Source organism: Podarcis pityusensis (assembly GCF_964106645.2).
Source record: "Podarcis pityusensis genome assembly, chromosome: 18".
In the NCBI taxonomy this organism is placed as follows: domain Eukaryota; kingdom Metazoa; phylum Chordata; class Lepidosauria; order Squamata; family Lacertidae; genus Podarcis; species Podarcis pityusensis.
In genome coordinates, this window is record NC_138043.1 from 4,257,808 (window position 1) to 4,272,824 (window position 15,017).

The 15,017-nt window shown below is 49.7% G+C and overlaps 1 protein-coding gene and 1 long non-coding RNA gene across 2 annotated transcripts in view; one reads left to right on the plus strand and one right to left on the minus strand.

Moving 5' to 3' along the window:
- LOC308467554 overlaps positions 1 to 15,017 on the plus strand; it is a 302,202-nt gene that overhangs the window by 34,459 nt on the left and 252,726 nt on the right. The window lies entirely within an intron of this gene.
- Positions 1 to 15,017, minus strand: part of BSG (basigin (Ok blood group)) — a 37,692-nt gene that overhangs the window by 11,886 nt on the left and 10,789 nt on the right. Inside the window, exons 2-4 of the mRNA XM_080989110.1 lie at positions 10,203 to 10,550; positions 7,054 to 7,213; positions 1,771 to 1,859 (exon numbers count right to left, since the gene is read on the minus strand). Of these exons, the coding sequence (XP_080845236.1) occupies positions 1,771 to 1,859; positions 7,054 to 7,213; positions 10,203 to 10,550 (597 nt within the window). The remainder of the gene's footprint in view (positions 1 to 1,770; positions 1,860 to 7,053; positions 7,214 to 10,202; positions 10,551 to 15,017) is intronic.

Consider the following 15,017-nt stretch of genomic DNA (forward strand, 5'->3'; position numbering starts at 1 on the left):
ATAATAATTTATTATTTATAACCTGCCCATCTGGCTGGGTTTCCCCAGCCACTCTAGGCGGCTTGCAACAAAAGATTAAAAATACATCGAAACACCAGTCATTAAATGCCATGGACTGAACCTGGGATCTTCTGTGTGCAAAGTAGGCAATCTACCATTTCCCCCACTTTCCTCCTTCCACCCATTCTTTCTTTCCATGTCTGCTTCCAGATAGCCCAGTCGACAGAGCATGACGCTCTTAATCTCAGGGTTGTGGGTTCGAGCCCATCGGGTGAAAGATTCCTGCATTGCAGGGGGCTGGACCAGATGACCCTTGTCGTCCCTTCCAACTCTACAATTCACCAAGCGATGATCTTTAAGTAGTGATGTATGGAAGTGAGAGCTGGACCATAAAGAAGGCTGATCGCCGAAGAATGGATGCTTTTGAATTCTGGTGCTGGACGAGACTCTTCGAGAGTCCCATGGACTGCAAGAAGATCAAACCTCTCCATTCTGAAGGAAATCAGCCCTGAGTGCTCACTGGAAGGACAGATCATGAAGCTGAGGCTCCAAGATTTTGGCCACCTCAGGAGAAGAGAAGACTCCCTGGAAAAGACCCTGATGTTGGGAAAGATGGAGGGCACAAGGAGAAGGGGACGACAGGACGAGATGGTTGGATAGTGTTCTCTAAGCTACCAGAATGAGTTTGACCAAATTGCGGGAGGCAGTGGAAGACAGGAGTGCTTGGCGTGCTCTGGTCCAGGGGGTCACAAAGAGTCGGACACGACAAAATGACTAAACAACAACAACATGATCTTTAAGACTGCAGTCCTGAGGGCAAGTACCGCCTTTACTACCACTGACCTTTGCAAGTTGCTCTGGGAGCGAGCGGGGTAGAACAGCTTCAGGCAAAAAGGGATTGCGTCCAACAAGCTCATGTTCAGAGCAGACCCACTGAAATGAAAGGGCCTGAGGAAGCTGCCTTATAGTGAATCACCCCACCGGTCTACCTAGTTCAGTAATGTCTACACTGATCGGCAGTGGTCCTCCAGGGTTGCAGGCAGAGATTCTCTCCCAGCCCTACTTGCAAATGCCCTTGGGGACTGAACATGGTACCTTTGGCATGCAAACCACTGAGCTAGTGTCCTTTCCTTAAGAGTAAAGGTAAAGGGATCCCTGACCATTAGGTCCCGTCGTGGCCGACTCTGGGGTTGCGGCGCTCATCTCGCTTTACTGGCCGAGGGAGCCGGCGTGCAGCTTCCGGGTCATGTGGCCAGCAGGACTAAGCCGCTTCTGGCGAACCAGAGCAGCGCACGGAAATGCCGTTTACCTTCCTGCCGGAGTGGTACCTATTTATCTACTTGCACTTGACATGCTTTCGAACTGCTAGGTTGGCAGGAGCTGGGACCGAGCAACGGAGCTCACCCTGTGGCAGGGATTCGAACCGCTGACCTTCTGATCGGCAAGTCCTAGGCTCTGTGGTTTAACCCACAGCGCCACCCGCGTCCCTTCCCTAAGAGTAGCCGTGCCCATTAATCCCAGTGGGTCTACTCTGAGCAGAGGGAATGTTGGACACAACCCTCGGGCACCTCTATCAGTGCCCAAAGAACAAGGGCAAGCAGGTATGCTTCTTGACATGGACAGAAAGCTGAGAGGACCAGGAGCAGGTCAACCACCAGCAAAAGTGCCGACGTAAAAGAAAAATCCTTTGGCCCACGTTTAGCAATGATACAACAGCAGCTGGAGAAGGTAGAAGCAGGACGAGTGTTCGGGTTCCCCCGCAGAGCTCACCTTTCACGTACACAGTTGCTTTGGAAAGGGGAACGGTTTCGAAGATGCAGTGGTACTCCCCTGAGGTGTCGTGGTCCACTTTTGGGATTCTGGAACGAATGAAACAAAGCACGTCAGCAGCAAGACGAGCAGGGCACACCCCAGTTATCGCTGCATGAGAACACAACCACCCTTATTTTTTCTGGGCCAAGACTGGGGTGGGATGTGAGGCTCGTCTGTGACCCTCAAGCCATATTCTGCTGTTTATGGAGTTTGCTACCACAAGATGTGGTCATGGCAGTTAGCGGAGATGTCTAAAAAGAATAAATAAAATGCCTACTAGCTGCTACTGGCTATAGCAGCTGAAAGGAACCTCCACGTTTATTTGATTTATTAATTAGATTTATATACTGCCCTCCATCAAAAGATCTCAGGGCAATTCACAACATAAAAGCACATATAGTTAAAACAGAAACAGCAAAACAGTACCCCCACCACCACACGCAAAAGACTGCATAATATCAATCAGCCAAAGGCCTGTTTGAAGAGGAATGTTTTTGCCGGCGCCTAAAGATATATAAGGTAGTGCCAGGCAGAGGTTATGGGGCAGTTTACCTCGGAATGCCAAGCTGCCAGAAGCAGCAGAAGGCTACTGACTTTTTATGCCCCAATGGGGGGCTTCTCAAAGGCACCCAGCAGCCCACGGTGGGAGAACAGGATGGTGAATTAGGACGGGGGCTGTTTTGCCCGATCCAGCAGGGCTCCTTTTGGGGTGGTTAAAAGGATCTTGCATCTTCAGAGGCAGTCTACCCCTGAGTACCAGATGCTGGGGCCAGTTGACAGGTGAGGGCAACAGGTGAGTGCCCTACTTCTGATCTCCCAAAGACATCTGGTTGGACACCACAAGGAAGAGGAGGCTGAAGTTGTCTTCTGTGAGCAGCAGACACGGCTGAAGAAGAAGTGTGTGTGGGAATCTCCACCCTCAGATGCGGGCTGGCAGTGGCTGGCAAAGGGCACTCTCTGTGGCTGCCCCTAACCTGTGCAAATCCCTCTCTGCAGCGGTGCACCTGGAACCTTCATTATATAACTTCTGGAGAATGCTGAAGATGCATCTCTTCACTTTGGCTTTTGTCACTTGGGGGGCTTATTTTCTTGGACCCACTTTAATTTTGCAGTTTTAAGTTGTTTTAAACTGTTTTTAATTAATTTTGTGTTTTGATGTTGCAACCAGCCTGGAACCATACGGTGAAGGGCAGGCAAGAGACAAGTAAAAACAACAACAACAACAACAACAATAACAGTGTTTGCCCTGCATTTTATTTTATTTTATTTTAATTTTGGTATGGGCAAGTCACAACTGTAGATTTATATCCCACCTTTTTCTCAGGGTGGTGTACATGGGTTCTCCCCCCTCCCCATTTAATTCTCACAACTACCCTGTAAGGTAGGTTGGCAGTGAGACTTGCTACCAAGGTCAGCCGGTGAGCTTTATGGCTGGGGGTGCGATTCAAACTCTGTTCTCCCAGGTCTTAACACTAACACTTAACACTCTAAACACTATAACACAATGTAAAACCATTTAGCAGCAGGCTGTAGGTGGCAAATAGCAATCCTGTCATCTTGCCCAATTAAAACCCTGCGTCTGTGATCATGTCCCCAAGTGAAAAGGCAGGTCAAAGGGAGGGGGGAAAGGCCTAATATATTTACTCCCGAGTAATCTCCCAGAAGAGGCTACAAGAGGAACTGAGTGCCATGTGAGGAGGGCAGGAGGCAAATTCCATTCAGAATCCACCCCCTCCGCCACCAAGAGATTGAGATTCCCACACACAAAAAAGGAGCTTTAAAAAAATCAGCGACACAGGAAGGGAAATCACTTGGCAGAGTGGGAAGAAAATATTTATCCACCTTGAGCCCAGAGAGGCAATGGCATCCCAGTTAGGAAGCTTGTTCAGACCGGATTTCATGGATTAGCCAGACCTCCCAAACACAAACACACACACCATATCAATTATTTTGGAGATGGAAGGTTACTGTGCTGTACAAAAGGGAGGCAGAACATTCTGGGGGTGGGTGGGTGAGAGATGACGACAACACGGGGGGGGGGGAAGGCCCCCATTTTGTTAGATCTCTAGCAGGTCAGGAGCTCTTTCCTCTTCCCCCTGATTTCAACACATGCAGACAGAGAGCCCAGTCAGAGAATTGAGGGCATGAGAGAGGGTTGCTGGGGGCGGGGGAAAGATAAATACTTTTAATCCTCCCTCAGCTCCCTGTTGCTATGGGGAGAGAGGCACGTCTGCTCGGCTGCTGCGTGGAAAAGGACGTGACTCCTCTCCCGCCAGATGGACTTCTGCCAGCGGGATGGGTGGGCAAGAGGGAGACTAAGGGGGGTGGACAGTCCACTCTGCCATTGCAGCGAGGGCTGGCATTTCAGTTCACAGGAACCCAGACGCCCAGGGCAATGAGGCTGTCATGGGGATGCTTCGAAGGGGAAGGAAATGTGACACTGGACCTACAAGTGAAGGTTCATTTTCTGCGGGGATCCGAGATTCAGAATGCAAGGTGTGCAATCTCACACACATTCTTGCACGGCAAATCAGTCCGCACAAAGAGCATTCGGCCCTCTGCCCTTCAGCAGAAATGTATGAAGTGGTGTGTCGAAATATAAGCACAGAATTTGACCAAGTCAGGCTGTTCAGAATCACAGAATTGGAAGGAACCACAAACGGCCGTCCAACCACCTGCAAAGCAGGAATTTCAACTGAAGCATCCATGATGGATGGCCATCCAATCTCTGCTTAAAGACCCCCGAGGAAGGAGAATCCACAACCTCCTGAGGGAGTCCATTCCACTGCCGCACAGCTCTTACTGTCAGATACTTCTTCCTGCTCTTTAGTCTGAATGTCCTTTCTTGTAAAGGGGGAGGCCGATAGAAGGGAATGCTACCTGCCGTGGGTCTCACAAAGAGGCTGAATAACTGAGGTCACTTTCTCCCGGCCTCTGTATCTTGTTTACCAGGAAAAGGCATTGTGTTGGGGTTGTGTCTTTTTTTTTAAGTTGGCGCGGTGCACAAAGGCTCCACAGGGGGCCCAGCAGCAGCAAGCATTCCTACACTCTCCCCAATGGGTTTATTCCTTTGTTTCAACGAGGCTGCCTGACGGAACCTTTCATTGTTGAGCCAGTTATCAAACACCAGCAACGCACAGCCAGAATGCAGAGTTGTACACGCAGGTTAGGAGCAGGACTTGAGAGGAACAGCATGTGCCGCCTTCTCCTCTAGAGGAGGAGTTTATCATCTTCTCAAATATGGGGTCTCGCCCTACTCTCCCTTCCCCAGCAGTCCTGGCAAAATACTGCTAAACCCCGTTACACTGCAATTAGAATTAGATAGAAGCCTTTTAAGGCTCAGGAAAAGGGGGCTGAATGTGGCCCTAAAGAATCTCCCAAGCCTACACCCATCACCCAGCCTGATTCATAACCTCTTCCAGTGTTTCTGACTGGCCGGAAAAGTGTCCTTAACTCTGAGTACAGTGGTACCTCGGGTTAAGTACTTAATTCGTTCCGGAGGTCTGTAATTAACCTGAAACTGTTCTTAACCTGAAGCACCACTTTAGCTAATGGGGCCTCCTGCTGTCGCCGTGCTGCCAGAGCCCGATTTCTGTTCTTATCCTGAAGCAAAGTTCTTAACCTGAAGCACTATTTCTAGGTTAGCGGAGTGTGTAACCTGAAGCGTATGTAACCCGAGGTACCACTGTACGACTTTCCCTTGCCTGGATGGAGGACACAGAAAGGTGGTGTGCATAGAAACTAGTGTACTGTACACAGGTGTGCTACTCTGCCCACTTTTGACTCTCACCCACATCACCACTGGCTCGTGGCTGACAAAAAGGTTCCCTGCCCCTCCTTTAGGGGACCTAAGGGGACCCAAATGATCTTCAGGACAAGTGCAATAATAAAGCAAGGCAAACAGGGAACCTGCAGTTCTACTTGTTGACATTGCCACAGGGTATGTTTTACTGCTCTCAGGCAGAAAAGAACAACACCCAGCCTCTCTCACACGCTTTGCATTGAGCTTCAGAAGGGAAATAATACCTTCTATCCCCACCAGCTCAAGCAAATAGGGAGAGGCTGGGACTGGGGGGACATCCCAAGAGGCTCCATTGGACGGCACCAAAACAAGAAGCTGTTCCCTTCCAGAGCTCCAATGGTTTGGCATTGATGAGGACAGCAGGGACTCCCCATGGCAAAGTCAAGGTCAAGCTGCAATCCTGTGCACTCACCGGAGAATATGCAATACTGAAAACAATGGGGCTTGCCTTCCAATGAAATTTATGGGCTGTGGCTCAAAAGCAGAGCACAGAAGGTGCTGGGTTCAAATCCTGACAGCATACCCAGGTGGGGCTGACAGACAGACTGATCCTGGAGAGTTTTTGGCTGTCAGTGCAGACAATAAGGAGCTAGCTGCACCAATGACCTGATTTGGCAGATCCCTATGAGCATGAGGGGACGCGGGTGGTGCTGTGGGTTAAACCACAGAGCCTAGGGCTTGCTGATCAGAAGATCAGTGGTTCGAATCCCCGTGACGGGGTGAGCTCCCGTTGCTTGGTCCCTGCTCCTGCCAACCTAGCAGTTCGAAAGCACGTCAAAGTGTAAGTAGATAAATAGGTACCACTCCGGCAGGAAGGTAAACGGTGTTTCCATGCGCTGCTCTGGTTCGCCAGAAGCGGCTTAGTCCTGCTGGCCACATGACCCGGAAGCTGTACGCCGGCTCCCTTTCCAGAGGGTCTCTGCAGGCTTTGTTAAAGGTGTTCCCAAAATATGCAATTTAATTTCAACGTGCAGTGACTTGGAATGTAACCCCCACATAAACGGGGAGTTGCCTGTATTGATTCAAGGGTTGGACTATGACCCGAAAGACCCAGTTTCGAATCCCCACTCAGTTATGAAGCTCACTGGGTGACTTTGGGCCAGTCAGTCTCTCAGCCTGCTCTACAGCGGATTCCTTCTGGCAACACCAATACATTCAAGCCCTTTCTTGTTTTTTTAAAAAGTTTGATGTTGCCCTTGGGTCCTGCCTGCAGGCTTCTCATAATAGACATCTGGTTGGCTCCTGTGAGAACAGGATGCTGGACTAGATGGGCCGTTGGTCTGATTCAGCCAGGCTTTGCTTACGTTCATAATAAACTTATCTGCTCTGTTCTGGATTTGGAAAGAATTGTTCACCCGGAGAGCTTGTAGGCATGGAAGAGAACATGCTAAACAGCGCCTCCCCCACCCGGCAATAAATATATATTAAAAGATACCTACAGGTATGAGGTAAATTCTGGTGAAGTCTCATTCGTATCAAGCCTCGTTCCCCCCTTCTCCCAGTAGTGGCCTTTGACGGCGGTTGGCGGTTCGGTGATGTTGCAGGAAATGATCACATTCGAGCCGGCAGTCACCTCGGGAGTGGCTGAGATTTTGGCCCCTGCGTTGTCGATATTTTGGGGGAAAGAATGAAGGCAAGAGAGAAAGTTAGGAAGACGTAGCCAAGGCGGGCTGCTTTCAGAAGAGAAAGGGGTGGTGGGAGAGGACACCGTTGCAGCGTGGAGTTCAGTCACCTGTAAGCAAAGTGGCCTAGTTGTCACATAATGGCCTGTTTCTAGGCCTGCCCTTCCCCAAACTGCCTTCCAGAGGCACTGGACTACAACTCCCAGTGTGCTGGCTGGAGCTTACATGGGAGTTGTAGTCCAAAACTTCTTGAGGGCAATGGCATGGGAAAGAACCTGGCCTAGGCTTTGCAAAGCACCTTAAAGCCTCAAGTATGTGCTTGTTGGTCATATGACTGTGAACACGTGAGGTGAGCCCCAAATGGGTTCCAGCACAAGCCTCCAGAGAGCGTAGGAGGCAGAGGCAGCTTCCCATGCTCACGGCTATTCCAGTCCAGTCCGATGCCAATGATTGCTACCCAGATTGAGAAGTCAAGCAGCTTTACATGCACATCTGGCCAGTTTGCATCATTTCTTCTGGGTACAAAGTTTGTGGGTTTATGGGGGGTGTTAAAGAGGAATTAGGCATTCGGTACACACACTCCACCCACATCCAAACATCTTGGATTCTATCAAGCGACTCTCATGAAGTGAAATTGCACCACCACGTGCTCTGCATGTGTAAAACAATATACAAAATGGCCAGGTAGCAGCGACAGCAGCAGTCTGCTGAGATTCTTGAAGCTGGAGGTATGGCCAGGAGGCCGGCAACTTTGGTAGTAGCAGAACTGCCAGCTGCCATGCTCTGGGTCCCAGAGGGAGATTCCTACTCAGTACCTTTTGAAGTGCAGTGAAATGCTGGCAAGGAGGGCAACTTACAGCAACTGGTCTGCGCCCAAGGACCACTTGTTCTCAATGCCTGGGTCTCATGTGACAATTTTTACATTTTCTCTTTTTCTGGGGGAATTTGCTGCAGCCAGCGAGTAAACGGTCATGCCCTATACTGGCCTGAGAAGGAGCCATTTCATATGAAACCACCTGGAAAGAGGGACCCAAACCTTTGAAGAGGTAACAGTTAAAACAGGCTGCTTTGCCCCCACCTAAAACGAATCCCTGGAGCACCCAGATAAGCATATCCAGGCCAGTTATTGTCGCCAAGCAGAGTATCAATTTCAAGGCAAATTTTGCAGACATTTCCCCACCCTCAATAACCAAACAGATACTTGATAAATCCCCCACCCAGCCCTTTCTCCTCAGAGACAGGGGACTCTACAGGGCTGAAAGACACTCTTGAGATTTGCCTCCGAAAAGGATATTTCCATTTACCAAGAAACATTATTATTATTTATTTTTCCAGCCATCAATAAAGCAGTGGTTTTCAAAGTTTGACATTTAGAAAGTTGTTTCTTGCACTGAGCTCCGGACACCTGGTAGGGAAATCCCAGTCCACCACAGAAGCAACTGGTGGGTGAGAAAGATAAATATGGAGCTACCGATAAAACCTCTGTGGGACTTGCAGTAAATCGGCAAAGCGATTCCTGACTCCCAGTTGCAAACTGAATTCTTCCCTGCCCTAAACCATGCTGCTGATAGGAAGGAAACTCAGGGTAAAGACTGCTGCGTGGAAGGACTCTGAGCTCAGTTTGGTTCTGAATTTCAAAAACAAATCTCTGGACTCCAAAATTCTTACATTTAAATGTTGTATCCAACCCTGTCATACTCGGAGTGAACCCACTGAAATTAATGGCCCTAAGTCAGGTATGTCCCTTAACTGGATACAACCCTAAACATATGGCCCCATGTTCTCTTGGCTGGTGAATCTTGGGAGTGCCAATAAAAATCAGAAGCAGATCCCACAAGCCTGATGCCTGCGTACAGTTCATAAGTGGCCCTTGGCCAGCTCTGCTGGGTCAGCCCATAAGAGTCGAGTGTGCACTTTAAACCCATTCCTGAGCATCACAGGGAAAGAAAGCTTTAATATCTGTCTTTATGGAACCCCCAATAAGCTTCCAAGGAACACAGGAAGCTTCTTTCTACTGAGTCAGGTTCTCCATGGTTTCAGGCAGGGTGACATTCCCTACCTGGAGATGTTGCCACTGGGGAATGAACCTGGGATTTTTCCCCTGCGTGCAAAGCAGATGTACTGCCAAATGGAATTTGAAAACCACTGACAAGAGGGCAACGAGCAAGTGAGGACACTTCCTTTTGTAAAAGCATCCAAACTGAGGCACGTCAAATTCAATTGCTCAGCGTTTCGGCCACAAAAGACAAGCCGTTTCTCTTGTCGCTGGACAATCTGGACTTTCAGCTCAGCGTAGGGTGGGGGGAAGGGGGAGGAGAGAAAGGGGGAGGAGGCAAATAAGCTAAAACTGGTTGTTCCACAGCACAAACAACTAGATGCGTTTCCCCACCCAGTGCTGCACAGAGACAGTGCTACGGCCATTTCAAAAACGGTTGCAATTACACCACAAGCAAAACAAGACCGTTTCAATCCAGCTCGCGACAACCAGTAACCTCTAGCAAGGTTGGAAAGCATATCAAAAGCAGGGGTGGGGGGAAGCAAGACTGTGTGTGTATACAGAAAGAGAGATACGCAGGAAAACGAGATGAAAAGAGGTTGGTTTGCTGGAGGCCGCCAAAAGCAGAGCCACTTTCAATTTTGCATTTCGGAAAAGGAACACCAAGGAGGACAATGTTGGCATTCAGGGTCCAGAAGCCAGAGGGATCAGTCAGGACGGTGTGGTTCTGATGGGGAAGTTACAACCCTTTTTGAGCAGGGCCACTCGCCAGGAGTGAAGGGGAGGATGCGGGTGGGAGGGGGGAGGTCTCTTGGATTTCTACACAGTTAGGGCGGGAAGGTGCAGCAAGGTTCTCGGGAAGCCATGGGACATGGGTGAAAGGGGTGGCGGGGGCGTGGCAAAGCTAAGAGACACGGTTGTGTCCAAGCAAATGCCAACGCCAAGGGGGATTGGGGCAACTGCCACTCACGCTCAATGACAATCACGTTCGCCTGGGAACGGATCCACTTGACTTTGGGGCTCTTCGACAAGTGGTTGCGGTCGGGGTCGTTGCTGGCCCGGCACTCGTAGGTGCCCGAGTCGTTGAGCGTGAGGTTGGTGACGTAGATGGCGCTGGTGGAGTGCTGCTTGTAGGTGGCGTTGATTTTGACCCGGTCCTGCCAGGCCCCGTCCCACAGCTGGACGGCTGTCTCGTTGGGCTCGGCCCCCTCGAACCACCACTGGATCTCGGGGATGGGGCTACCGACAGCCTCGCAGTGCAGCTCCACACTGTCCTCCGTCAGCTTCTTTTGAGACAGCGGCGACTTTATGAAGCCAGCTGCGAGGCGGGGTGGGGGGGAGAGGCATTAGTGCAAAGTATTATTAGTGCAAGAGAGAAAGACAGTGAAGAGAAAGAGATCAGCAGCCTTTAAAAAATATATTAAAGAAGAACCAGCATGGTTACTCACATCGGCACACTCACTCCACAAATGGCCACTTCTATTACATGTAGCTGAAAATACTGAGTAAGAAGAATCTTTGTCCTCCCCTCAAAAGACAGGGGTGGGCAAGTGGCTCTTGCACTCTCCGTTAGTAAGTCCCATTCTTCTTTTTCAAGCTTTGCCTGCACAAGAACTTGGCGCCTACAAGGAATTGGTGGAAAACTAGACAGGAAGCACCACAAGACTGGTTTTACACTTCTTGCTGTTTAACTTGCATCCCACTGAGACTACTGCGGCAAGTCCTGGGTACGTTGGGTCACTGTGTCCTTATCAGAAGGCTCGACAAGCTTCCAAGGCAATTACACGGCCTTCAACAGAAAGGCCACATGCAGAACTTTGGACGTGCTCAGAAGAAGGTGAACAAGCCAACAGCATCACAGCTCCAGATGCTTTACTTATGTAGCAACACAGCAATCAGAGGCTCTCAATCCATACCCATCCCAAACAAAAAATGCTGGAAAATGGACTGTTTTGTTATTTATTTGCTCTTTATATCCCACCTTTCCTCCAAGGAGCTCAAGGTACATGGCTTTCCCCCTCTCCATATTATTGTTGCAACACCCTGTAGGTTAGGCTGAAGGGCAGTGACTGGCCCCAGGTCACCCGCATGGCTGAGTGTAGATTTGAATGCCAAACGTGTTAGAAACTGAGATATGAAAGATAGGAGCTAAATGGCACTTTAAACCTAGGTTGTGGGCGCAACAATGGAATGTCTAGGCACTTTTTTATAAAAAGAATAAAAAGCTGAAAATGAATGAACTGCAGCTAAAATATCGTCTTCATTTTTCACACAGTCTAGTCCTTCCCCTGCCCAACCCCCTAATATTCTTAAGAGGGTCTCTTCTCCGGTCTTCAGAGAGTAGCTGGAAGTGGGTTCTCCTTCCACTCTGCAGTTTTATTCTGAAATCTTAGGCACAGTAATGCACCCAGAGTTCAGAAACTGCTTTCGCAAAATGCGCCTAGAACAAGGGAGTTTCAAACACTGAATGCCAGTCCCTCAGATCCAAATCCATCACCTTTAACCACTGCACCACATTAGCTATATAATCAAAGCACAGACAGCTTTATCTCAACCAATACATTCTTGTCTTTCTCGTGCGATAGATGAAGGAGGGGAGTAATTCCTCTTCAGAACTAGCATGAAAGTTGGCACACTATTCTGAAAATCATGGGCCCTAGGCAAGACTGCTGAGAATGGGAAACGGAAAACTGCACCCACAATGTACTGTGGAAGTCACAGGGCACAGGTTAGGGCCTTGGTAGATTCTTTGATAACCCCAACCCTGGGCTCTATCATCAGAAGATAAACTAAAAAGTACAGGGTTAAGTACAGAGATTTCCACAGGGCACCTAAACATGCGGATCACAAGCTTGTGAGCCTTTACTATAAACAGTAGCCAAAACTTGCCCAAGTTTTGCATTTAGCCAAGAAAGCTAGTATGTTCCACACTCATGGTGTTTAGTTGTCTTTGCAGATTTTATTTTTGGACTGATTTTCACGGAGCAAGGCAACTTACAGCAAAAGGGTTTACAGAGAAGCCCTTAGCTTAGACATCTTCACTCCAGTCCTATGCTCACCTAAACTCAGAATCACGCAAAAAACCCATGTAAGCAATGGCTCCCCAATTTTCTTCCATTTTGGGGGCAGCGGGATGAGCAGTTCAGGTGGGATGCTCAGGCAGGTGTATTTTCATAATAATAATAGTAGTAATAACAATAATAATAATGATGATGATGATGATGGACAGTTGCTTAAGCCCTCACTTGCGAAAGACTTCCCACTTGCTTTTCAGTTCCAGCTACTGGCCTTCATTCCCTTCAGCAGAGAAGAGGGAAACAGGGGGACAAGTCATTAAGAAGGAAGCTAATGGCGGGGGACATTTGAGGCACCGTGCACGTCAACTGCCACACAGTTTAGCAATTGTCGCAAGAGTGTTTGCCCTTGCAGCAAACCCAGATGATTCCTTCCAGGCATGCCAAGGGACAAAGACAAGCCCTGCTATGCAATTATCAGAAGGCAGGGCACCCCTCCGGCAGGGAGCACGTCCTCACATGCCCCACGCTGAGGTGAACAAGCATGCCTTTGCCTCCTTCGCCAACGGTCAGTTGACCCAAATTGGGTAACTCTTGGCCCGCAGCCTGGCCATAGTGACTGGGTGCCATTGTGTGGGGTTCCGATTCCCCCTGCAGCAAGCCAGCTCCCTCTGCGCTACTAGTCAACCTGCCGTGCTGCGTCAGACCACAGTGTGCTCGCTCACTTGGCTGCGCAATCGGATACAATATGCCCTCGCAAAATCTTAGCGTAAGCCAAAAATTAAAAACCGAGTAAAAAATCAAAGTTCAGAGAATCTTTTCTTTAACCAAGGCTGGATAAAGCTTGCCCAAAGCAAATAGCATTAAGAGCCAGAACAATGCCTAGGCTACCCAGGGGAAGACACAGTGATCAGAACATTGAAGCATCAAGAGGGACTAGATTTAGAATGCATGTAGGGACATGCGAAGGGACGCGGGTGGCGCTGTGGGTTAAACCACAGAGCCTAGGACTTGCCGATCAGAAGGTCAGCGGTTTGAATCCCCGCGACGGGGTGAGCTCCCGTTGCTCGGTCCCTGCTCCTGCCAACCTAGCAGTTCGAAAGCACGTCAAAGTGCAAGTAGATCAATAGGTACCACTCCAGCGGGAAGGTAAACGGCGTTTCCGTGCGCTGCTCTGGTTCGCCAGAAGCAGCTTAGTTCTGCTGGCCACATGACTGGAAGCTGTACGCCGGCTCCGTCAGCCAATAAATCGAGATGAGCGCCGCAACCCCCGAGTCGGCCACAACTGGAACTAATGGTCAGGGGTCCCATTACCACTAGGGACATGCGAAGCTGCCTTATACAGAGTCATAAGGACCTTCTGCCTAAGAATGTAAAAAGAGCCAGTGCCCATCTAGATCAGCATCCTGTTCTCACAGTGGCCTACCAGATGCCTGTGGGAACATCACAAGCAGGATCCGACCATAAAAGCACTCTCCCCTCCTGCAGTTTCCAACAATTCTAGTATAAACTCTAGTTACTTGTCAAGACAATATGCCTTTTAATTGTTTTAGCAACCAGTCAGAGTAGGCAAGCCTGTTCAGGGAAACTGTTGCAAAACGGGAAACCTTATTCATGCCTAGGGTTTTAAAGGTCTGCTTTCTTCAGAAACAAGACACTGTCAGGGCCAGAAGCCCTGCTTGCACATCCATAGCATGCCTCTTTAGAGAAGGTAGGGAAATCTCAAGACAGGGGTCAAATGTGGGCCTCCAGGCTCCTCTGTTTGACCATGGGAACTTTTCCTAGGTCTCACTGGTCCTCCCTGACACACTCCTTAACTGTCTTTGCTTAGCTCGAATATGTCCTTGAACTTGCTTGTCTGGATGGAGGACAGAGTGTGTGTGTGTATTGAAAACAGCCAACTGTACCAAAGGTTTAAATCTGCACACCTCTGGCTTAACGTACCATGGGCATGCCCTATGTGACCTCAACCAAAGAATCTAAGGTTAAACTCTTCCCAGTACATCATATGCAAGAAAACTGAGTCATCACATCCAAGAGAACTTTAACTGGCTTTAGTCACGGGAACAACTGGTGAGTTGCGTCACATCCTGTACAGTCAGGGCTGGCTATGTTGCCTGGCTTGCTACTCGGAAAAACCCATGTGAGGGGCGAGGAACCTGTGGCCCTTGAGACATCACTCGACTCCAAGCCCCATGTCAGGGAACTGCCATCAGTGCCGGAGGGAGAGAGCAAAATCCAAGGGGATTCCGGAGAGCGTCTCGGGAGTGGGAGAGGCAGCCCATCTTCTGGGGAAGAGAATCAGCGTAGCACCAGTGGAGAAGGGGGGCAGATGGGGGAAGCGGCGAGGCAGTCCCATGACTCCTTGCCGGGGACCAGTGGGGAGAGTAGGGGTCCTCCGTTGCCCACGCCCTCCTTGCGCAGAAGGCTTTCGCACAGAGAGAGTAGGAGGAGACTAGGCGTCAAAGAGCTTCTTTGCTGGAAGAAGTTTAAGAAACGCTCACTGACGGATTCTGCCAGCGATTGAGACAGCCACGGGTGAGTGGCTGTCCGGACAGAAAAGGTTCACTCAGGCAACCCAGCCAGGTGTTTGCCCCGGCTTACGCACGAGCAACCCCTAGAACCATTACACCCCATCACCCCAGCCACAATGGTCAGGAACAAGGAGAGTTCAGCAAGATCTGGAGGGTCACTGGCTCCCCACCCCATGTCCTGCCCTGCAAGCTTCCCAGAGATGTCTAAAGGAGCTTCTCTGCCTACAACAGGAATGG